Source organism: Amphiura filiformis, chromosome 12 (genome assembly GCF_039555335.1).
Source record: "Amphiura filiformis chromosome 12, Afil_fr2py, whole genome shotgun sequence".
NCBI classification, from domain to species: Eukaryota; Metazoa; Echinodermata; class Ophiuroidea; order Amphilepidida; family Amphiuridae; genus Amphiura; species Amphiura filiformis.
Window position 1 is genome coordinate 30,006,141 of NC_092639.1, and position 27,006 is coordinate 30,033,146.

General features: G+C 37.3%; 1 protein-coding gene across 1 annotated transcript; it reads left to right on the plus strand.

The window, feature by feature from the left end:
* The first annotated feature begins 17,670 nt into the window (after positions 1-17,670).
* LOC140166050 (carbohydrate sulfotransferase 10-like) lies at positions 17,671-24,883 on the plus strand. The gene is made up of 3 exons (XM_072189425.1): positions 17,671-17,840; positions 19,928-19,979; positions 20,802-24,883. Exons 1-3 carry the CDS (start codon positions 17,677-17,679, stop codon positions 21,684-21,686), a joined length of 1,101 nt encoding a protein of 366 aa, XP_072045526.1. The 5' UTR covers positions 17,671-17,676; the 3' UTR covers positions 21,687-24,883.
* Positions 24,884-27,006: the final 2,123 nt, after the last annotated feature.

Consider the following 27,006-nt stretch of genomic DNA (forward strand, 5'->3'; position numbering starts at 1 on the left):
GATTTTTTAAAATATTTTTTATTACTTCAATTTTCTGGTGGACCACCTTTTCATCTCTCAGGGAGGTTGTACTGTGGTCAAGATAGTTTTATTAAGATTTACGCTTTGGGCTATGTTGACGTCTGATGGTGTCAGACGTGAGATTTTTGTGTGGTGGATCGGGAAAAAATAAAACAGCGGAAAAAACTGAAATTTACTCAATCTAGCGGGAATAACTAAAAAAAAACCCGGGCGATTTTACTAATGCGCGCGGGGCTTTGAGACGAATTATTAAATCAAGATGGCCTTAGCACTCTGACTATACTATATAGATCATCGATTTATTTTTGAATATGTGGAAAGGCTTGAAATTGAGGGAGTTCCGTAAAATTCTTACATTTCAAGTACGGTATGGTCAATTGTCAAAATTCAAAAAGCATGTGATAGCTGATTTATTCCTCAACCACACCAAGTATTTAGTTATTTTTAGTTGTGGCGTTACGTACCCAAACTATTACGTTTCCAACGATACAGTTCTTTCAGGGACACCCTGTATTCGATTATATTTTATAGGAATTTTCAATGTGTACCGATATAATGATACCAACAACTCAGAAAATTAAGAATTTAAAACCACAGAAAAGTTGAACCCTATGGAAATCATTATGTATTGAAAAGCGTGTTCCGACTGATCTGCACTCGACCGGCCTCGTATAATAAACAGGTCATTGGATCCCAGATTGAATCATTGAACAGATTCAAAAGTATATGGTAGATTTAGCCATTGAGAAAAACCTTATAATCGCTAATACCTACTTCCAAAAGAGAAAAGGGAAGCTGTGGACATACATGAGCCCAACAGGAAGCATACCAATTGGACTACGTTCTGATTCGGAAGAACAGCTTACTGGATGCTGAAACCTATAGCACTTTTTCTAGCATAGGATCGTATCAGCAAGGATCAGACTAGGTCTAAGAAAGAGCAAGGCTTTGCCAAGAAAGAAACACTATGACTGGAGTGTTTTATTTTCAGATAACAAGCTACAGCAGCAATATACAATTGAGGTACGCAACAGATTCCAACCTCTAGACGATATTGATGAAAACGCCACCGAACGATATGATAAAGTTATAAGCGCTACTGCAGTAGGAACATAGTAGATTATACCTGCTAGAAAGAAAATCAGGAAGGCGTGCTTCTCAAGTGATCACAGAGTAACATCAGCAAGACTTAAAATCTGATGCTTATAAGACATGCTTATAAGACATATCAAGAAAACACAACTGAAGACAACAGGCTCAGTTATAACCAGGAAAAGTCTGAATTAGCAGGAGCCTATAATCAGGCAATAGAGGATGATCTCAACACCAAGTTAAGAGAAGTTGAAATGGCTCATGACAACTATAAACACAGTCACAGTTGGAGAATGATTAATGACATTACAGAAAGAAAATCGTCAATGATGGGCCAGCTGAAAGGAGATCCTCAGATGGAAAGGGCTTTGACATTACAGGAAGAAAATCGTCAATGAGGGGCCAGCTGAAAGGAGATACTCAGATGGAAAGGGCTTTGACATTACAGGAAGAAAATCGTCAATGAGGGGCCAGCTGAAAGGAGATACTCAGATGGAAAGGGTTTAAAAACAGCCGGCATCATCATTTCAAAGACATGCTAGGAAGTTCCCCAGATATAGAGGGGGAAGATGATATAATAGAACCCATCACAGATGATCTCGAGATTGAGGTTGGTCCTTTTAGCCATGAAGAATACACAAAGGTGAAGACAGCAGTAGCAGAAGGAAAGAGTAGTGGAGAAGACGGCATAAAAATAAATTAGATAAAATAGATCTTAGAGGACTCAAAGCGCTGTAATTTCGCTGCAATCGTGAATCATCACAATCAGATCGCATCAACTAGGTTGCTGCCGAACGGCGCACACCTATCCGCATTTAGATTGTAACATCCACCAATTATCTGTGCAACTCCCCAAATTCCATTGGGTTAAAGACCACTAATTATGTATTACACGGGTTTCAATGGGAACATGCCTAATTTCGGGTAGAATTTTCTCATATTCAGAACTCTCACAGTTCAATGCCACTAATATCAGGTGAAACTATATGATTTAGATGCCAAATGATCAAAAATTCAACATAGGTTGACCTGAGACTTTTCTTGTTTTAACGCACTGAACCGTAAACACTTTAAAATGACAGTGCGCCCTCAAAGCTGATAGTTACATGATAGGGCGAATGTTTACAAAAACCGAAGCCGTGCGTATGAATTTTGGTACTATTACAACAAAAATGTCATATAATGAGAGAAAATGTACCATTTTGAAGCATCAAACTCTAAAAAGTACTTTTTTGTTTATATAACTTGATCAATTTCAGCGATTTTAATGCAGTCTTTTCGAATGCCATGAAAACAAATAGTTCATCGTCGTATTTCAATGTATCGCCCAGGCCTATTAGTGGTCTTTAATCATTGGGTGAAGGAAGTTTTTGATAACCAAACAACTAATCACCGATTTTTGCGATACAGGAGGAAACCGGAGATCCCGGAGAAAACCTGCGAGAGCGAGCATGGAATCGGGATAAACCAAGTGCACATGAGTCCTTGGGCCGCGCCGGGGCTTGAACCCGGAACCCGGGCATCCCACCAGAAGTCTTAAAGAGATGTGACCTGGATGACATGGTGCTAAGGTTTTGCAACGATGCATTCCTGAAAGAAAGAATGCCTGATTAATGGTCTATTCTAAATATAATCCCAATACCGAAGTCAGGAGACCTAAGTCAAGGAGGTAACTACAGTGGCATCAGCCTATCCTCAATAGTAGCCAGAACCTTCAATAGTATGATACTCAACAGGATAAGATCCGAAGTTGATAGACTTCAGAGAAACAACGAGAATGGTTTCAGAGAGGGAAGAACAACTGTAAGCCACATACTGGCTCTTAGAAGGATAATAGAAGGAGTGAAGTCCAAACATCTACCAGCTATAATAACATTCATTGACTTCAGAAAAGCCTTCGATACTATTCACCGAGGCAAGATGCTACAGATCCTCATAGCCTATATCGGATACCAAAACAGGATGTGGATGCAATTGGAAGGACATACAAGAAAACCAGAGCCAAAGTGATCTCCCCTGATGGAGAAACTGGGCTATTTGACATCCTAGCCGGAGTTCTACAAGGTGATACCCTTGCTCCCTATCTGTTTGTGATAGTGCTCGACTATGCTTTGAGAATGGCTATAGATGGCAAGGAAGAAGCCCTTGGATTCCATCTAGAAAAGAGAAAGAGCAGACGAGTTGGGCCAGAATTGATAACCAACCTGGACTTCGCGGATGACATCGCCCTCCTGTCAGAAGAAATTAAACAAACTCAGGAACTGCTGCAAAGGGTCGAAACATCAGTCGCAAGAGTCGGCTTAAAGATGAATACCACCAAGACAAAGTTTATGTCTTTCAACCAAGATCAGCAGGATAACATCAGCACAAATAATGGCACAAAGTTAGATGAAGTAAAATACTTCAAATATCTCGGAGCATGGATGACTAGCACAGAGCACGATGTCAAAACACATAAGGCAGCAACGTGGAGAGCATGTAACAGCCTAAACAAGATCTGGAAGTCTGCTCTACCGAAGAAATTAAAACTGCGGCTTTTCAGTGCAACAGTGGCGTCTAAAGAGCTGGACGGCTGTTACACTTGGGCAGTGTACAACATCCATATGAATAACAAAGAACTGTATGGAGACCATCCAAGACTCTCAGAGAAGATCAGAGAAAGGAGGACACGCTTCGCTGGACACTCCTTCAGGAGTAAGTGCGAACCTGTCGCCAATCTGATAACCTGGACACCCAAACATGGAACAAGAAACCCTGGTAGACCACCCCTTACATTATGTAGATGTACTCAAGCAGGACACTGGACTACAAGCATCAGACCTGGGAACGGCGATGCAGGACAGAAGAATATGGAAAACCACCCGAAATAAGCAAGATTGATATTTGAATCCGTGGAAAGGCTTGAAAATGAAGGAGTAAAATTCTCATTATTTCAAGAACGGTATGGTCAATTGTCAAAATTCAAAAACTTATAGGTGATTTATTCCTCAACCACACCAAGTATTTAGTTATTTTTAGTTGTGGCGCTAAAGTGCCCAAACAATTACGTAACCGACGATACAGTTCTTTCAGGGACACCCTGTATTTGAGAAATTTTCAACGTGTTTTGATATAATGATACCAAAAACTCAGAAAATTAAGAATTTAAAACCACAGAAAATTTGAACCCTATAGAAATCATTATGTATTGAAAAGCGTGTTCCGACGGCCTGCACTCGATCGGCCTCATATAATGAACAGATAATACGGGTCATTGGATACCAGACTGGATCATTGAACAGATTTCGTGTTGTTGTTCCTAAAACCAATGACTGTGAAACTATACAGACAAATGTTTTGCAGTATTTTTGAGGTCAATTTTTAAAACTTAATAAACAACAAGTCAGAAAATGCCCTTCACGGCCTGCCAAAACAGGTAAATGGTCTGGATAATTATTTAGACCTAATGCGAGCGCAGCGAGCATGTAATTTTGCATATTTAAGCGTTTCTGTACTGTACTTTTTTTTATATTTAGAGCGTTCTATTTAAAAGGCACCCCATGAATGTATATCACAAATCGCTTGCCCTCCCTCTCAGCTTGCTTGCTTGCACCGCCGATTTCGGCTGACCAAAAATTTCTTGGCTCCCCCCACCCAACAAGTTTTCCCTCCATCAGGGCTCATGATTATTGCACAGCCCCTAAAACCTATCAAACTTTTGTTCCTACATGTATGCACCTCCTGTTCTAAGCAGACGTCGTCGCTTACGTGCCCTTAAATGTGTACAACTGCTACAACTGAGAAACATGTTGATATTTGCAATAATATAATTATTTATTAGTGAACGTTTGCAAAATTAGTTTTTTTGTTAAAAAAAAAAACATAATTATGGGACATTCGTCAGACCGATGTTTTTATACACAAACGTAATCTCTACTACTACTGCTGCTACTACTACTACTACTACTACTACTACTACTACTACTACTACTACTACTACTACTACTACTACTACTACTACTATTACTACTGCTGCTGCTACTACTACTACTACTACTACTACTACTACTACTACTACTACTACTACTACTACTACTACTACTACTACTACTACTACACTAATAATAATAATAATAATAATAATAATAATAATAATAATAATAATAATAATAATAATAATATAGTGGTGTTTTTGGTGCACACTTATACGCTCGTCGACCATAACGGAACCGAATATACATGTATGACCTTTATTTTGTCCATAGTCAGTTATGAATTCAACACCCCTGCTTCTATTTGTGCATGTCCATCGACCTGTAAAGGGAATTGGACTGATTTGGGTGGTAAAAGTAAAAGACTCCGGTAAAGTTCGTACCACTTGACTTGGGGGGATGGTGCTGGACGTTTTTGAGATGAGAAAACAAATTTCTGCCATGAGCATGAGCAAAAAAAAAAAAAAAATTCCCCCATTTACCACTAAAAAAATTCCCACCAACACTAAGCAAACATCTTTCCCACCTAACTGTGTATATTATAATGCATGAAAATAAATAAATAAATAAACACCTGGGTAATACCTTCGGAAGTAAAACAAATCGACTGGAAGTCAAATGGTGCATCCCTAGAACGGGCCCAAAGAAGGGATATTCCGATCTGACAACGCCACGCGGAGGTTGCTAGACATTATGTATCCGTTGAATACATACTACTGCTGTGCCTTCAATACAACCACGATTCCTTTCGGTACTCTCTGAGCATCTGCGGATTAATAGTGTTATGTTCTGTGCTCTGTGCTGCTATCCTTCAGAATCTGGGCATGTTAAACGTTCGAACACTTGGTAGGTATTGTTCATACTTTATTAAAGCTATATTATAACATTTTCATACAAAATAGATTAGCATTTCTTTGCCATAAAATGTTAGCTTTTACCGTCAGATATACCCCTTTTATTTTTGAGCCGATGTTGGTCGTGTTATGGTACGATCCTTTGTTGTGTATATCACCGTCCCACACGCCATGTACGTGTAGACCACAATGTTCGAGATCTGACCCGGTTTGTAGAAAAAATAAAGTTGCATAATATATAAAGTAAAATATGTTTTCTAGAACAAAATTTGGTGTAGAATTCAATTCTGAAGTCAGAAATACAAAATTTGACACTTTTATTTATTTTTTTGTATGGAGATGACTTGATTGTGCCTGTTTGCATGTACCCCGTGGTATGTACATTAAACCAAGATAACACTCATTAAAACAGCTCAACTATGTTAAATCAGATCTTCTCTGGTTAAATCCACACTACACATGTTTCTGTTTTACCTGTGAAATGAGCAACGAGCTGGTATTATAGTTTCAGTTGGGTGAACGATTATAAAGCAAACGTAAGGTAAACATACTGTGTGGACCTTTGTTTACGAAATGGGACAATAGTCTGCATATTGTTAACCAGCATTCTTGAAAATGAGAAACATAATGGTTGCTAGACATTATGTATCCGTTGAATACATACTACTGCTGTGCCTTCAATACAACCACGATTCCTTTCGGTACTCTCTGAGCCTCTGCGGATTAAAAGTGTTATGTTCTGTGCTCTGTGCTGATATCCTTCAGCATCTGGGCATGTTAAACGTTCGAACACTTGGTAGGTATTGTTCATACTTTATTAAAGCTATATTATAACATTTTCATACAAAAAGATTAGCATTTCTTTGCCATAAAATGTTAGCTTTTACCGTCAGATATACCCCTTTTATTTTTGAGCCGATGTTGGTCGTGTTATGGTACGATCCTTTGTTGTGTATATCACCGTCCCACACGCCATGTACGTGTAGACCACAATGTTCGAGATCTGACCCGGTTTGTAGAAAAAATAAAGTTGCATAAAATATAAAGTAAAATATGTTTTCTAGAACAAAATTTGGTGTAGAATATTCAATTCTGAAGTCAGAAATACAATCGAAGTATGTCAAGAATAGCTTTACGCCGCAGAGTGACGATAATTATACAAAGTCACAATATGTCATGATGCAGTCATGTCTACAGTAGAATTCACCACGACTTTTGCAGGACTTAAACCCCATTAAAAGCTATTAAACCAAAGATAACACTCATTAAAACAGCTCAACTATGTTGAATCAGATCTTCTCTGGTTAAATCCACACTACACATGTTTCTGTTTTACCTGTGAAATGAGCAACGAGCTGGTATTATAGTTTCAGTTGGGTGAACGATTATAAAGCAAACGTAAGGTAAACATACTGTGTGGACCTTTGTTTACGAAATGGGACAATAGTCTGCATATTGTTAACCAGCATTCTTGAAAATGAGAAACATAATGGTTGCAGACTTAACACGGTTTGGAAATATTTGTTGGTGTTATCTGTCGTTTACATATCCTTCCTAAAACACCAAAGTGCGAATATTTCCAAACACCTAAATTAGCTAAAAAATTTAGGACATGTTACAAAACTATATTTTCTAGACTTTCAGAGAGTACTTTAATATTGGCCGGTTATTTTTTACACAGTGACGTTAACTAGGCAATGCTCATATACCGATGTCGGTCGTGTTATGGTACGATCCTTTCTTGTGTGGATCACCGTCCCGCACGCCATGTACGTGAAAACCACAATGTTCAAGATCTGACCCGGTTTGACTGCCAAAAGTAAAAAAAATAAAGTTGCATAAAATATATAGTAAAATATGTTTTCTAGAACAAAATATGGTGTAGAATTCAATTCTGAAGTCAGAAATACAAAATTTGACACTTTTATTTATTTTTTGTATGGAGATTACTTGCCTGATGCAGAGGCTCAACAGACTTGACTGTGCCTGTTTGCATGTACCCCGTGGTATGTACATTATAAAATGCAATGCATGTTTTAAGGTAATCAAACTTCCTGTGCATACAAATTCTGGGTATATACTTGCACTGCTGTAAATCCAGATGTGCAATGGTTTTTGGGGCTGTGGTGACATGAGATCAGTTCGGGGGCACTGCTAATTCAAAGACTCTTCAGTGCCGAGTCACCTGACAGTATCATAATTCAAAGACGTCTCATAAATCACATACTCCCTAGTCTCAAAACCCAGCCGCAAACGATATTGTGAACGTGAACTGGCGCAACGGGAATAATTTTGCGAGTAGGCCTAATCAGCATGATCACAGGGTTGTAGCTAGCCCAAGTGCCTGCTAGCTCCTGCTAATTTTACTTTCCAATATATTAATTAAATCGCGGGCTCTTTCTAGTGAACGTGAGAAATCGGAGAATGCTAAAAAAATGTTGCTCTTTTTCATAATTGAGCTTAAATGCTGCAGAATAACATTTTGCAGACTTTCAATTCTCCGGACACATCAAAACTGTTTATTGGTTATTTTCGGAGCATATATTTTTTTACAGATTTCCAACTGAGCCGCGAATTTTAGTTTTAGGCTTAGGGAAACTGGGGTAATTGTGGCCCCTTTTGCATTTTTACCATGTAATTCTTTAAGTATGAACTGGAGAAGTAAAATTTCTGCATGAGTGGATAGAGGCAATGGGTACCTATAAGATGTGATAAATATAATTGGAAAATATATTGCAATAATTTGCATAATAATTAACATGTTTTAGGGGCCACAATTACCCCAAGCGGGGTAATTGTGGCCCCTGAACAAAATAAAGAATTTAAAGAGTATTGTGAATCCAGTTCTTCCTGATAACTATTAATAACATGTTTTACAGTCATTGCGATAATTCTAGGCCATTTGGACTGGTTTATTTACCAGAAAAGGGCATTTTAAGGCATTTTGTAAAATACTTGTTATTATGCTAATTTTTGCATGCCGAAACTGCGGCCGGATCTGACTGTTCATTATACTTCCTTGTTTTGACTTGAAAACATACTAGATATGTCTTTTTTGTTTCAATAATGACCCCAAATGGCTCATTTGATTAACATATAACAGATTAATGACCAAAATAGCTTTTTAGGGGGGTCAGATGCAAGTAATTTGCTTAAGACATGAACAGGGCCACATTTATCCCAAGCCCGGTATTACATAATATGCAAATTTAGCTCATTAAATAAACAATTTTTTATAAAATTGTTATATCAATGGGAACTGTTATGATTACCTTTCATGTCAAACACATACAAAATAGTCAGTGATACAACCAATAAGTACCACCCCTATGAATAAAAAGTGGACTTGCCACGTTTTAGAGCCATTTGCGATGTCGCTCCGCTAATTAGACCCCCCTCATAAAAAATTTAATGCTATTTGAATATTTTTTCACCAAACAGTAACATAAAGACCACTGTTTCATACAATACAAAGTTAAGTCACCTAGACCAATGCTTAGTATAAAGACACCCTGATAAAGACAAAGGGGCCACAATTACCCTGGGCCACAATTACCCCAGTCTCCGCCTATATTTAACACTCGTGCTCAATAATTCCTTCAATTCAGCCTAAGTTTAGGCTTTTCTGTTTTGCTTGAGGGGATGTGCTATAATAGGCCTATAGTCATTATATCTATGAAAGATAGGCCTATAATTCCTAACAAATTTCCTGCGGACCTGACTTCTGCATGGGTATGAACCTGCTCAATTAGGCCTATATGGATAAATGCAAGTTAGCCTTTTCTTTTTTGACGGAGAAGGGTGCCTGAGGGGGATGTGCTCCCTCAGAAGTTGGAGAATTATTTTCAAAAAGTTATGAAAGGCACAATAAAGTCAGTTGGTGTAAAAGTTTACACTTATTATTCGTATTATTTTGGGCATAACAGATTTCAACGGACCCGACTTGTGAGGGGAATATTATCCTCAAACTAAAAGCCAATTGGTGCATCATTTTGCATTAGGCCCCTATTATTAACTTATTTTTCCGACCATCATGATTAAGCATAGCCTATAGGCCATATAACCATGTCATGATAATGCATAATATGTATTTTAGAATGGATTTCCAGTGGATGCGACTTCCCGTCACAAATTTCAATCATGAACATAATTATGATGCGCAATGACTCAGAACGTAGGCCTACTCTTCCTCGTTTCTTCTTGTTTTCTTCCTTGTTTTCTTTCCACTTTTCCCCTTTCGTTTGCCTAAAATCCCCGGATATTGAAATGAGCCTGGGTGGCTGTGGCAAAACAAAATTTTCAACCCAGTTTTGCTAATATTTTGTCCTGATTTTTGTAACATTTTCGTTCCGGTATTATTGGCAGTTATTTTATATATGTTTTCAGTTGTCGGGTTATTTCTTTCAATTTTTGGGAAATCAGACCGAAAAAAGTAGACCTTTTTCTTTTCCCTCCCTTTTCCGCCCTTCAATTTTTGTAGGGGGCACTATACTGCCCCACTGGCTATGCCCAGGCCCGTACGCAGAGTGGGGCCGTGCGGTGAGGCAAAAGTCCTCAAAAAAATCCTAATTTACGACCGTAGTGAGCAAAAAAATATGTTTTTTATGCTTTTTTAGTCAAAAAAAGGTCCAAAGTTTGTGAAGAAGGTCCACTTTTTACAAAATCGCCCCCTGGAAAAAAAAGAAACACTTTTTCAAAATCAGCACCCCGCAAAAAAACGGGCCTGGCTATGCCACTGCTCTATCACTCCCCTTCCTCTCCCTCCCTTTCCCTTCTCTCTTTCTCTCTCTGTCTCCCTCATTTTGTTTAAAGACCCGGGCTGCAGGCCCCAAAGCCCCACTCCCTGGGCAGTGGGCACGCGCCTGGTTTACCGTAATTTGTTGATCTATTTTGAGCCACCTAATCATAACATAACCCTACCCCTATCAATAAAATACAAGTGTCCATATTTCTCCGAATTCATCCCATGCACGTGTGCAAGAGTCAGGCCACGAGGTTAGGCCTGAACGTTTCCGTAGGGGCCTACCATTTTTCAAGTCATTTTTGAATATATTTTTGAAAAGTTGCCGCCACAAAAAAAAAAAAAAATCGCTCCCCTCCCCCCTCGTTGACTGGCCAAAATTCATTGTTCCCTCCTTTTTTGCCTTGCCAAAATATTCACTCCCCCATGACTTAGGATTTTTTGTTACTTCAAAACGTTGGATATGGCTCGATTTTGCCAATCTAAGTGTTTCTGGGACCATTTGTCAGAATTTGCACAGATAGATATGATGTTTGCACAGGCAGATATTTGCTAAACATAGGAAAGCATATTCCGATACAGTCACCTTCTTTCCGATATGCTGCATCTAGCCCCAAAAGCTCCCAAACTGTAAAAAAAGCACGACGTATGTGATATCACAGACCCCCGTATGTGAAATTACTGACCCGTCTTTGATATCAGAGACGTCTTTGAATTAGCAGTGCCCCCGAACTGAGATGGGGTGGTTTGGGTTTAGGGGTAGGTGCGCCTGGCTATATAGCGCATAGCTCTGCAGCCATGACGCCTCTGTTCAAGGGTGTTAGGTTTGGTAGGCATCATTTTTGCAGCGAAGTTTGAGAAGTGGTGAATTAGCGTTGGACGCAATTATTTCCCCCCAGCCGAGGTGCGTTTATAGCTCTATTGGCCCCGTTACAGAAAAATTCACAAAATATATTTCCCATTGCAATATAAATATTTTTACATGAAAATTAATAATTTTAGATCTGAATATTTGTCAGTTTTTGATTTCAAAATGCACGGTTGTTTGTCAATACGCTCGCTAACGACTACATGTTCTTTCAACACATATATTCAAGTGCAAGCCTTAATATTGGCGTCTTTTAAATTAAAAAAGTAAATATTACGGGAGATATTCATTATTTTCTACACCGGTATCCAAAGATTTATCTTCAGAATATCAAATCGTGCATAGCGCATACACGTGCATCGATCCCGGGTATTGATTTAGTTTCCCTGCTGTACAATGTAATTATTTACCAGGCGATGTCGATGTGTAACGTGCACTACGCTAGCAAATAGGGAAAATACGGGTAATGCTCAACTTTATTCCTGAACATGCTGAACAGATACCTGAACATGGTTTTTTTTTCGAGACTAAAGGGGATCTGATCGATTTTGCAAAAAAATCAAATAATTGTTTTGATAGAATGAATACTCAAAGAGTCTACCGTGCAGTAATTTAGAAACAACAATCTGCAATATTGAAAATAAGATGCATATTGAGCGCCGTGGTAGGCTTGAACTGAATTGTGGTGATTTTTTACACGAAAGAAAAAGAATTAAGCTTATAATAACTATTTCAGATGCAGAATGGTATTATCATGATTATAGACAAACATTGTGTACATATTAAAAACTGGACTTTGACCAAAACTGAGGGCGCATTTTTTTGTGAAATTTCACATGCCCCTCTAAGATTATTGAAGCCGCTTTTGCTGCTCCTTAATAACGTGTCTGTATGTACATGTAGCAAGAATTTGCGGGTTTTTTTGTGTCAGTTCCTGCAGAACTGACACCTTTAGTACAGGTTTGACGATCACGTGACAAATCGAATCTGTGACGTCAATGTTAATATCGATATCAATTTAAGGCTGTTCTAGTTAAATTACATACCCATTGGCATTTTGGCTGTACCATTTAATTTACATACTCAACATTTCCCTGTGCACTTATATTAGTCCATTAGTCAATTGATCCTGATTTGCATTGTCGTATAGAGTTATATTTTTGTACACAACAGGGATGTTACTATTGTTTTAACTAAATGAAGCATACTTTTGCTTTTATCCTTCTTTGTCCTTTATTAATTATAAATTAGGTGATTTAATTAATATAATTCTTTGTTTCAGCGACCCACGGGTAAACAGACAAACAAAAACAAAGGTCAAAATCCTTCAATTTCTGTGAAAATTGAACAAAAAGTACCCAAATCCCTACATTTTATATCTCCCTGTGTTATAGACAAATTGTATACGTCACATTTAAAATCATTTAAAATGACTTATAAATTGCCTTATGCTATAATGGGGTCTTATACATTTGTATTGTGTGAACTTTGTTTTTAAATGCCTTTGGCTTCCAGGTTAGTTTCTCGGAGCTGGTGAGGTGTATCTGGGTTTAACTTGGTAGGGTGGTGGTAAGTGGCTGCCCTAAGACTTGATGCATTTTTATGCAAAATATGCAAATTAAGTAGCTAATTTGCATATTTAACTTAAAAATAGTTTTTTTGGTTTTTTTTGTTTTGCCATTTCGAAGAACTGGTGAGGCGTATAGGGATATAACTTGATGAGGTTGTGGTAAGCGGCAGTTTCACGAAGCTGGTGAGGTGTATTGGGGTATAACTTGGTAGGGTGGTGGTAAGTGGCTACCCTAAGACTTGATGCAATTTTTGGCGCAAATTAGGTAGCTAATTTGCATATTTAACTTTTTTGGTGTTTTTTTTTTTTTGCCATTTCGAACTGGTGAGACGTATATGTAACTTGATGAGGTTGTGGTAAGCGGCAGTCGTAAGATCCTATGCCATTTTTGTCGCAAGATATGCAAATTAGTTACCACATTTGCCTATTTTTTTATTTGTCGAATTGCTTTTGGCCATTTTTCGGAACCATCTTTAACATTACATTCAAATAATAATTACATTGTAAATTGGAACTGACACCAATTTTGTTCAGGAATATCTTGTTTATGTATGGCCATGGTAGTGGTGACATAATATGTGTGTTTGAGCCCGCTCGGGTCAATTTCGCATCAAACTTTCTCTTTCAACAAGAGGTTTTTTTCATCTGAATGAAACTAGAAGTGCTGATGTTGATAAATATTCGCTGACTAAGTGATGTAATAATCGGATTAACATTACTCGTTGATGGTCGATAAACGTCCCAATAAATCGGACTTAGTCACCGGTCAGTTCTACAGCATAGATATCCATGGCTAACGATGGTTAACTATGGAAACATGTTAAAGGACATCAAGAAAATTTTCTAAGTTATTTATTTTGAGCTCTTTCGAGACGAGTAATGGATATATTCTGTAGATTTAGGTTTTGTCTGTGACTGCTAATGTGAGGCCGTCGTAGGTCGTACGGGGCTCAAACTCGGTGGGTGGGTGTAGTTCTGTCCTGGCAAGAAGAAGTTTATGTTCGTTAAGTCATCCGACCCCGGGGCCCCCTCCAAGGGGTCATTTGAGGTCAAATGACTAAAACTGCCATATGGGCATGAAACTAGGTCGTACGGGGCTCAAACTCGGTGGGTGGGTGTAGTTCTGTCCTGTCAAGAAGATGTTTATGTTCGTTTTAAAGTCATCTGACACCGGGGTCCGCTCCCAGGGGTCATCTGAGGTCAAATTACTAAAAAGTGTCGTATGGGCATGAAACTTGGTAGGTACAGTCAACATTTAAAACAACATTTTTGGGTCATTTTGGGGTCATCCAAGGTCACCACGGGTCATCTGAGGTCAAATTAGTGAAAACTCATATATGGGCATGAAACTTGGTGGATACAGTCAACATTTAGAGTTATAAGTTTAGATCATTTTGGGGTCATCCAAGGTCACCCAGGGGTCATCTGAGGTCAAATTACTAAAACTGTCGTATGGGCATGAAACTTGGTGGGTACAGTCAACATTTAGAGCCAAATTTTTGGAAGGTCATTTTGGGGTCGCCAGGGTCATCTGAGGTCAAATTAGTAAAACTGTCATATGGACATGTCACCATCAGCCTGGTAATCGCGCCCAGCCGAGAACCGCCAAATATGGTAACCGCCTAGTCTATTATTAAACTGATGCATCAATGACTATGTTCATCATGTCATTATTGTATCATTCTCACATACATTAGGAAATGAATTTGGAGAATAGAGGCCTTGCATGTGACATATCATCCCGTAAATATGGCGGACTACTCAAATGCATTCAACAAAAGCATGATTGCAATCAAATAGGTTGATGACAACATTTGATTGAATGGACTGCACTCCGCCATAACTACGGTGAAGGACACCGGCTCAAATCCTTTGTTTGGAGCCAATCGATAATTTCATGCAGGGCCTCTATACTTTCTGTTAATAAAATACTATGCTGACCTCACACTCCAGTAATTTCAGATCATTGAGCTCAGTAATACATCAAAGAATGTCTTCCAATTCATGAAAACAAATAGATAATCTGCATATCGGATTAAAAGCTTGAGGCATTTCAATTGCAAGGCCCATTACTTATACACCAACAACAACATAGGCCTACAAGTGTATATAATGTAGCATGTGCACAATTTTTCAAATTGCTCAAATACCCCTTTCAAATATATCAAATTATTTAAATAAATAAATAAATGAATGAATGAATGAATGAATGAATGAATGAATGAATGAATGAATGAATGAATAAATAATGAATAAATAAATAAATGAAAAAAAAATTGAACAAATTGTAGCGTAGCATTAAAATCATAATAACCATTGCTGGCAGGCGGATTCGAACCAACGATATTGACATTACCAGTGTGATGCTCTAACACTGAGCTATGCCATCATCTAGTAATGAGGGTCGAGTTTTTAGCGTATACAGTGTTTGTCTGTGAAAATGCCGCCTTGTGAAATAAATAAATATAAAGTCTCAATTTTTAATTTAAATTTATTTGATAATTTTCTAACCTATATTTTATTTAGAGCAGGGACAAATATTTCCCCTTTTATCCAATTTGGCCGCTAAATAAGAATCTACTTCTTTTATTACTGATTTAATTCCGCGATTTGTTCCATTCAGCAATATCAAAGATTAATGTCAAGCATCTCACGACAGATATTTATTTGGCTTAGTGGTTTTGCACAGTGCTTTTTAACCGGGAGGTACCGAGATCGTTTCCCACCTCTGCCTGCAATTTTTTTTTCAAGACTGGGAAATAATAACCTGACATTCGCCGCTGACATTCGTACTGCAGAAGCGGAGTTGTAACTTGTTAAACTTTGCTCCTTCCGTAAAAGGGTACATTATTTTGGCACTACATTATTTCTTTTTTTCCACATTGCTGGTAGGCCCCTATTAAATATCAAATGGTCATAATTGGCGGTCACTTCAAATCATCGCCAACTGAACGAGGTTCAGGAATGTCCTCTCATTGTTAATTGTTGGTTAATCCACCACTTGAACAGGACTTAACCAAAGCAAACAAAGACTTAAGCTTTTTTACGAATGCTATACATAAGTATAAGCTTATTATCCTCTTCAACAATAGGATTAAAGATTGGTGCTTGACTGGAATTACGTGCTAGTGTCATTGGTTATTGTTAAAAGGCAATAAGGTGTGTAATTGCAATATTTCCTCTGAATACGCCGTAGAAGTGACGTCATAATCGGATTAACTACCATAGCAATAGATGAATACAATTTTTGAATAGACCGCCCTGCACTACAAGCAGATTGCACTAATCACCTGTGTATGTCAGCAAACATAGAATGAATACAATACCGCTCTTTTCAAAAATACTTATGATACAGGTGCGAGTGATCAGTCTTTCTTTGACATCTATGGTTCAATGCATCGGTACCGCGTGAAAGTTGTAGTGCAGGGCGGTATAGTCAAAATTGTATTCATCTATTGCTATGGTAGTTAATCCGATTAACTACGTCACTTCTACGGCGTATAGGAAAGACTCTCTACATCGAACCATGGATGCTGGTGGTTCGAATTAAGCCCGATCCTGACTCCACTTCGCAGCGGTATGCGATGCTGCGATGCTTTTCAAACATCTCAGCATCCCGCGATGAAATTAAAATGTACAGGTGGAGTCAGTATCGGGCTTTAGGAATAAAAACCCAATTCGAAATGATGCGCTTGAGAATTCAACAATATAAATAATGGTAGCTCTATTATAATACACATTAATGATAAAATTCCAAAATATAATACGTTTTCTGTCTTTGCTTGTCACGTGGTAGCGATTATATTTTAAAATAAGTTTCAAATGAATAACAACAAGACAAGTGGCCGAGTGGTCTAAGGCGCTAGGCTCATAGAGTACTAAGCGTTGCGCCGTGAGTTCCAACCCCGCCTCTGCCAAACTTTAAAAGAAGTAAATTAAAATTTGACTTTTTTTAATTTCATATTTGGGAAATGTGACTGGGAGAATTTATGTATGGTGTGGAGTGGTGTGATAGGGCATGTACTTTATTGGGCGTTTTATCGGCAGTCAACGAGTAATGCTACCATAGCAATAGGGTAAATGGGGTAATTTTGTAATGCACCACACTTCACTAGTACGTTCACGCGGTGCCTGTGCATTGAACCATATCATGCTGATCACTCGTAAGATTAGTATCGTAAGTCGTGTTCACACGGTCGGACTTAAGTCATTTAATACCGGTAATAAGTCACTATTACCGGTTATAAGTCGCTTATTACCGGTAATAACACGACTTTTGAAAAGAACGGTATTGTATTCAATCTATATATGATTGCAGACATGCACAGATGATGAGTGCAACCTGCTTGTAGTGCAGCGCGATATATTCAAAATGAGTCTGCCAATCATAATCTTTGATGGAATAGGAGCCAACGATATCGCCAACACGTTAGTAAGTTGTAAGTTTGCTTTGGTATTTCTTTCGGTTTATTAATTTATACCGTCAGCTTTAAATCAGTTTTTAATAAATACCTTCGTATTTTTTGTATCATAATGCAGATAATTGTCTGGACGCAACAATGGGTAACCGCAATCGGCGGTTCATATGCATGTCTTTTTGTGCGTCTTTCCTACTGGTAATGTTACTCATGATGTATTCCTCCGATACATTGGACAATGCTACATACTACGCTAAACATATGGACACTGTAATGCAACGTCTATGGACCAACGTTAAAGCTAGGTAAGTTTAATATCATATCCATTTGCTAATCAACACATTGTCCGTTGCAGACTTAAAACATGTTGAACTGAAGTAATAATATAATGTGCTTTTATGACAGCACATAAAACAGATTAAGTAACAATTAACAACTACATTTTGTTTTATTTATGTTTTAATCTTATTAAGCATATATAGGGACTTTTTTTAAAGAAATATGAGAAAAAAGCAGTTTTGTGATTTTTTTTTCCACAGACGACAACTTTTTTAAAGTTATATTTGTTTTGATTCATTTGTGAAATTTGAAACTCTTATGACTTTCATAATAGGAAATCAGGTGTGTACCTGACTATGACGATTGAGGTAATAAAGTTGACAATGACCATCAAAATCGCTCACACGGTCAAACGAAGTCAAATTTTGCAATTCAGAACAAAATATTTCAATTGAATTTTACAGCAAATGCGAATTTTAAGCTGTTGAAAACACAAATGAAAACAAATTTTCGTTCGAGTTACATAAGATATGATATGCATAGAAACGTTCGAAAAAGTCGCTTTTCTAGCACTTCTGAAAAAAATCATATTTTCAAAACTACTTACTGTATGGTTCGTACATTCTACGACCATTCTTTGACAAGTGATTTTTGGTTATTGCCTAATAACTATTATCTTCTTTTAATAATTACTTGATTGCCAATCTCCCCCTCCCTACGAATAAACCATTTCTGACCGATTTCTCTTAGGCATATTATATAACCGATTTCTCTTTGGCATATGTATTAATTTTTTTTTGCCTATTGATTTTCGATATTGATTTTTGATAATCGATAACCAATTCTTTATCAAAATTACCAATTTCATTTTCCAGTTTGTCGTATTTTGCAGAATACTATTGAATACCGATGTGATTTTCCTATTGCCAACATTTTTATAAAAGCAAGGAATAAAGCTTTGAAGACGTAAACTTAAAATTCATACATTGATATGGTCTAAATTATCGCAAACAAATCGCGTTACATTAAATAGCTATTAAATAGCCATTGGTAGAGCACCTACCAATTGAACGGACACATTGGACCACACGGGTTCGAATCCTACATGGTCGCTTTTTTATTTTGATCACTATATTTTTTTCCTTAGTATTTACTTCTATAGAATAGATTTCACATTTTGGTTGATTTTAAATCTGACAGATTAGCTATTGTTCATTCTTGTGGTCAAGGACAATGATAAGAGCTGCTTAACCTCCAAATTGTAGGTCCATATCTAATTAACTTTTCATTTTATTGCCAAAAACAAAATTAGATGATTTTTTTTCAACTTTTCAAATACAATGCTAGACAAAATAGGTTGGAATAAAAAAATCGTATGTGCACCTTGTAATGGCCATATTTTCGTTGATTTTAGAGTGATGAAATGGCACTTTCTTTAGTGTCAAGTCTTAACATTACCCTCACCCCCAATACCTCCCCCTGCCCCACCAATCAATGTTGGGTACTAATGAGCGCACATGAACAAAATGTCAGGATTCAACATTGATCGGGGAACGGGGGCTCATTTGCAATACCGTACTAATTTCATTCCAACCCTTTTGTCCAGGGTTGTAGTACCATTAGTTATTTAACATGGTCTAATTAGCTCACCCGATGTTCATAGCAACACGAAAAACAACTTTACAATACAAGTACTTATCACCTATGCACGGGATAACTTTTAAATGTTTTCAGAGCCACCATGACTTCAAAAAAGTCCATTTATAACACCCACTTTTTCTCAATTGAAACAGCATTTATAAATTCTGATCTATTTTCTAAAGCTACCATGGCGATTCCGATTCCTAAGTGATACCCTGCCCCCCCCCCATATAGGCCAATAATATACCAAAACGAAAGTTTTGAGCATTTTCACACTCCCAAGAAAAATCATGCACATGGGGCAGAAATGAAACCCCTTATTTCAAGCCCTGTGATCTTCTTTATAGAATCTATACCTTTCCTCATGAGTGTCATCTTTACTTATGTAAGGTTACGCTCCCCTCTGACTTTATATCAAGAGCATACAATGATTTGAATACTGTTTTTTTGTTTTGTTTTATTTTTCCTCCAGCTATAATCTCCCTCGTAATAAGCATATCGATGAGAACTTTGTGCCTGCAACAGTAAGTACTCAATTGAGATATCTGTAATTATAGTAAAGTCGTTACCATGGTTACTGTTTCTTATAGATGAACAGTCAGTATCAGTATCGACACCAGGGTTTTTCTGGGGGGAGGGGAGGCAAGAATTGTTTTAGAAGGGGAAAAATTGCCAAATAATACTTATTTTGGGTCTAAAAGATACAACGAAAGGGGAGGCATGAATTTTTTTAGAAGGGAAAAAATTGCCACAAAATACTTATTTTGGGTCTAAAAGATACAAAATAATTAAAATATCTTATATTGATGGTGGGTTTGGGGGGAGGGGGGATGGCCAAAGTTTAAGATCGGGGGAAAATGTTCACACACTGCAAAAACAGCAGAGCAACGCTTAATAAACACCAGGCTTGAACAGTTAAGGTATAGGAAGTGTGAATAAACACTAAACCCTTGTTACTTGCGATTTTGATTATTAACACATGAGCGTCTTAAAAGGACACTTTTAACATTATCTCGTGTTAAAAATAACATAAACATCTTTACTAAAAAAAGAATAAACTCAATTCTCACGGAAGCATAAATTTAGGTGGAAATGCAGTCCATTTTACTAAAAATTAACTCAATGACGGAATTATGCTATAAATACCAATTGTTATTTATTGTACTTAATATGTTTGGGTCTTGCAATCCCAAATTAAAGATGGGTTTCAAACGTGCCTCTTCCTTTTTTGTTTTGAAACAATAACGTAGTATAAACCTAACAGTTTTCTCAAAAATTTATCTCTTGTATTTTTAAGAGAAAATTAAAGTAAATTTTAATTCTGTCTCGTGTTTTTGTTTTTACAGGAAGTGACGTCTTGCATATCTTCTCATCTGGTTAATAAAACCTTCTTGATAGAGCAAGAACAAATCCAGATAAGCCGAAAAGACGCTTTAAGGAAAGCTTGCAACAGGTATCACCATGATACAGATGGACCACATGTTCCTCAAAAACTTTTTATTGTTGAAGAATATCACTTAGCATATGCACAGACTGCCAAAATTGCCGGAACAAGTTGGAATCGAGTGCTATTAGTTTTGTCTCATTTGGCCAACTCTACAAATTCTTTCAGCCAAATTAAATCTATCGATTTAACTAAAATCAACATACCCACTTTGGGAAATTACAGACAAGCAGATCGACAAGTTATATTACAGAATTTTACCACTTTCATGTTTACCCGCCACCCGTTTTCGCGCCTTTTATCGGCTTTTACGCAAAAATTGGGTCCAGATCCACATATGAAGCGCGGGTACTATGATCATTTGCGGGACAAAATCTTAAAGAAATACCCAACTACTATTCCAGGTAGCGCGGATTTTCACGGGTTTGTGTCTTATATTCTAGAGAATGATTACTTCAGCGATCCACATTGGAAGGAGAACTACAAAATTGTTGCACCATGTGATGTGCCATACGACATCGTTGGACACTTTGAGACTCTTACGGATGACGCTAAATACATACTCCAGTCAGTAGGGGCTGACTGCTTGGTTGAATTCCCCTCGTCAAAAGGAAGTGCACCGACTAATAGTTCACATGATGACACTTTGATTAAGCACTATCAAACTTTATCCAAGGAGTTAATAGAAAGACTTTACCGTAAATATAGATTAGATTTCTTGTTGTTTGGGTATACATTTGAAATCACCATTGATGGACAATTAATGCGATTTCCACCCGATAGCTAATTTGGTGTCACTAAAACATGGGCCCTTTGTTTTCAAAACCTTATTGAATATGGAATATATACTTTTTCAACTGCAATGATATTCGATAAGGTCATGTGACTATTGCTACAAGATCTTAATGCCTTTAATAAGGTCATGTAAAATACGGACTATAAGAGCGTATTCATGAAGCTTTTTGTTGTTCATTCGCGAAATATTTTGAAGATTCCTGCCTTCGTTCCCTGTGCTTTTCTTTCGATCACAACTTTCATGTAATTTTCTCCGGTCCCAATTTCTTGACACCTTATCCCAAGATTGGGATTTGTAATTTTAAGACCTGATTGAAATTATGAAAATAGGCTTATATATTTGATGTTGCATTTTAGCTCACGCTGTTTGTTGTTTTTTGCAGACGCGATTTCATACATTTTCTGTGAGCTGATTTCCCTCTAATTTTGCGTTGGTGTGTTGAAAACTCTAAAGTAATAATTATGGTGCTTACTTCCAACTTTAGAGAACAATATATACTTAATGAATTTTATCAATGCAGACAATTCGACGTGATTTTGCAAGCTCGGAAACTTCTATTAATTTACAAATTGTCCTAATTTTTGGACGAAAAGACTTCTACAGACATTCCACCAGCAGAGAAAACCACATTTGCGTGTATTCAGTACATGCTTCCTGCCATCCTGTTAAAATCGTCCAGTTTAGTTCTGAGTTCTGCTCATACATGCCATGTTTACTGAATTGATGTTTGTTACAGAATTTTTGAGCATAAATTCCTTGATTTTAAGCTTGACTATTCAACGTATTGCCACGAATTTGGACACGTAAAAAACCCAAAATACAAACCTTGCGCTGTGGTTTCTATTATACTCACGATTGGTATCTTATGTTCGTATATTTCATGTTTTGTCATAACGCGCCCATTGAAATACACGGTAAAAGGCCTACATTTGGATCTCGTTTTGGCACTTGAAAAATGTATTTCAACTATAAAGCTTTGTATCAAATTAAAGCTGATTATGTTTAGAATATTATTCTTTTAACGGAATATATTTCTAACCATCGACTTTTTTTGGTTATTTTGCCGCAAAGAACAATTGTGCAAATTTAATCCTAAAAATCACTCAATTTTGGAAACCGGACGTTGTTCAAATTCGCGCCAGAACTTCAACTCTGAAATTAAAAAATTGGGACTTTTTCTCAGATTTCTTCATGTAGACACTTGTCGGAAGCAAATGAGCTGAAAACGGGCAAAATTTGACTATACAGGGTGTATCAAAATGATTGGTACCAGGCTATGTGACATTTTCAAAAATATATGAAAAATATAAAATGGCTCATAAATATAGTTTTTGTACTATAAATAGAAAGGGGCATATGTTAACTTATTCATCTAGTAATCTGAAGACAATAGGTTGATCTGGGAGCTATTGTCATTTAAACGAAGATCGACGTAATCATGGTTTTACTTACACAACAAACGATGGATAGATTCACTACTTGAACTATTTATTGCATACATGCTCTTCAATATCTCACCTCAGTTTAATAACATAAAATTGCTTTACACATGCTTTTAGAAATATAGTTCCTGACGTCCCTGACTACGACTCTGGCAGTGTGAGGTGAAGCCCTATCTTGAATGAACTGAACACCTGGGATGGATCCATGTTGTAACTGCCCATATCAAATTATTGAAACATTGCAAGTTATAGCATGTTTGCATGGGATACTCCTTGCTCTTGGAAACTGTCTTCTAAATCTTCTCTGCACTTCTCCATAGCTTCGTGTCAACCAGTAATTCTTTACTATGAATGTTCGCTAAAGTGTGGCATACTGTGGAGTCATTCTAATAACTTTTACCAGGTCTAACCTACACTGTCTACAGTCTATAGCCATTCTGACACACCATCTACTTCTCAATCTAATCTCAATGCATCTTATACTACAATTTAAATTACCGCCCTGGAAGGTGTTGATACACAAACTTCTGTCACCCCACCAAAATGATTTAAGTCAATAATATTACTCTCAACCAATAAATATTGATTAGAACATTTATGTATTATGAATGAAAAAATAGGCAAGGAAGAAATTAAACATTTCCACGATTTTCAACATACAAGGTATTTGTAGTAAAATAGAGCTTTGAAAATGGTGTGCTACTGATCCAGCGTTACGATGAAAAGTGTAAAACCACTGCTTCCTTTAGAATCATGTAACTTCTGAACAGAATGTCCTATCTTTATGATCTAAAATTCTTAGAGAAGATAAAACTACTGTAATTACAAATATTTAAACAATTTACCCCAAACTGGTACAGCAAATAGTAACACATTCAGTCATTTTGATACACCCTGTACGTTTAAAAATAAAGCCGCAACAAGCTCAAATAAGCGGTGGACTACTTTAACCGAATTGCACTGTTACATAAATTTTGGGGTGATTTGGGGGTGCGCCCTCTTATCAGATTAAAATCGCAATCTTGGCTGCTCAATCAGCGCTCGAAATAAGGCGCGTCCTTGCGTCAAAGACCCGTCAAAGTAGGCGCGGACCCGCAAATTTCCTACAGTACGGGTCCGCGTGACCCGTAAAAATTGAACCAAGCAAAGATCAGAAAATCCTAGTTTTGTTGTTCCACTGGAAAATCTGGTTCACATAATAGGTCCAGCTCCCTTTTAGTTTCCCATCAAGTTCTCAACCCGGGTTTTCATTTTTTTACAATCTACATACCTTGATCGCCGCGGCGGACCGTAGCTAATTCTCTCTCTTGAAATTTCAAAGGCATGGGTCCGGCGTCAGACCCTTGAAAATTGGTAAGGACCCTTGCTATTTCAAAGGCAGGGGTCCAGAGGACCCTTGGATTTTACTTCTTATTTCTAGGCCTGCTGCTCATCCCTCATTGCACTGGTAGAGATTCGCTTTTGGAATACAACGGTCCCGGGGTTCGATTCTCATTCCCATCCCGGTTTTGTAAATGAACTCATTGATTTGTTTTCTTGTAATTTGAATGGCCAACTACTATTGATTATTTCTGCTCCTTTTAGCGTCCAGCTGCAAAAAGACTATTGCACTCCGCGTCCGAGCAATAGTCATCTTTCCATTGCATGGAAGTGGAGCTACCATAGTAACGCTGACAGAAGCGCGAGCGTATAGCGCGAGGTTTCCAACTTGACTCGTCAGTTATAGGGGCGGGTGTTGCTTCTAAAATAAATATGCACTTAGATATCTTTTGATTCATTTTGTTTTCCTGATGATGTATTAAATTAAGTGGAAGGAAAGGAATTTATTTATGATTTATGTAAAATAAATATGGAATGTTTTTATTCGTTCAATGTAAAGAATGTTTCCATTCGGTGAAATATGAACTGTTCCATTCAACTCTACAAAGCCTTGTTGAATGGAACAGTCCATATTTCACCTCATAAAAATATTCTTACCATTGAACTCGTAAACATTCAATATTAAAATATTAAGCCAAAGGCCGAGATAGGATGTAAGTACGCATGATAGTGCCATCAACCGGCATAGCTGATTGTCACAATTAGGCACGGGACGATCAATCATGGTAACTGTTGATCATTTGCCTAGGATAAAATGCAATAAAATTTCTTGGTGTAAATATTTCTTTGGATGAACAAGAGATGTTTAATTTAAACTTTGAAAGTCAATTACATAAAATGAACACAGTTTTGAATATTTGGTCACAAAGGGGTTTTACCCCAATTGGCAAAGTTACCATTATTAACTCGCTTGCAATGTCCCAGGCAGGCTTACTTACCTTCTTTCAGTGTTACCTAACCCTCTGATGCGTTTCTTAAGAGAGTTGAGAAATAGTTTTTTAAATTTATTTGGAGTGGTAAACAAGATAAGATCAATGGTGGTTTGAACATGACTAATATTTTTCTTTTTAAAGAGGCAGTTAAAATATAATGGGTTTATATGACCTTTAATTGTGGAAGCAAAAGAGGCAAAGCAAGTTCATAAAGCCAACGTTTGATGTTTAAAGGTGAACCTCATTGAAAATAAAGTTATATATCAATGGAAAGCTTATGATGTCAGGAAGCAGAAAAGAATATTTTTTATTTGCCTAACGTACCAGGCTAGACATAATCTCCATGCAAAGATTGGATATTGGCACCCCCCCTAAATAACAAAACGAAATCGTTCAAATTAGGCGCTTTCGTTGATGACGTCAGCCCGGGGACAAACAGTTACTTCCGGGTTTGATTGTAAACACAATGTCCATGTATTACTGTGGCATGCATCGGGCCAATGCACAAATTCAGTCATTGTCAACTTACTTTACATGAAAAATATTTTCAATAAAATAAGAATAACATGACGGAAACATCATGATCAAATCAAGAATGAAGTTCCTGAATAAAGTGTGTGGATTTAAAAATGGGAAAAGTGCTGGCCGGGGTGATTTGGGATAGGCCAAGCCATCCACGATATCACTGATATGCATAGGGAATATTACAGTAAAGCACGAAGAGCAAAGATTCGCCGAAGAACCGGAATGAAAACAGATTGCAAAAAATAACTGCTAGTGCTACCAGTTCAGATCGTCACACCAAGTTGAGATGAACTTATCACAATGAGAAAATGAAGGAATAGAATAAGGTACATGTACAGGATTTTTTAATTATTTTTTAGCTTTACAACCGGTCATGTATGATAGGCGAACTCGTGAGATACATACGGGATGAACTCAGTGCGTGACTGACCGAGACTCAGTCGCCGAGTCCGGCGCCGAGTGTTCAGTATCCGCGACTGTACTGTACTTGCAGACAAAATGACCGATTTTATATTTACATTCTGATATTTCCAACTTATTGCTACTTCATCAGCAAAATTTATTCCTGTAAATGTTCCAAATATAAGATAACGATTGATCAAATCTGCTGAAACACACGCAAGCAGGGCGAAGCGAGTCGCTGTGTTTGTGCATAAACCCTGGAACCACCTGTCGGGTCCCTGATATTTCTTCAACAGCAATTTACGCATCATGTGCGGTAATCCATAAAACATGAATGTTTCATTTTTCAGTACCGTATACTGATTGTACTATCATTAATCGTGACACAAGTGACAATACTTTAATTTTATTCATATTTCAGAATTCCATCAAATAATGGTCTATCAAGCCCAAATTTTATTTATTTTATAATAAAATATCTGTTTCTTTCAATCGTGATTGTGTGGAAAGAATCCCGGGAAAGAATGTATTACCGCAATGCGCTAAATACGAAAACCAAGTTTATATGGGTTGGATTTGATGAAATCGGCGGCTTTTTTATTAAGTTTTTGATTACTGCAAGACGATATT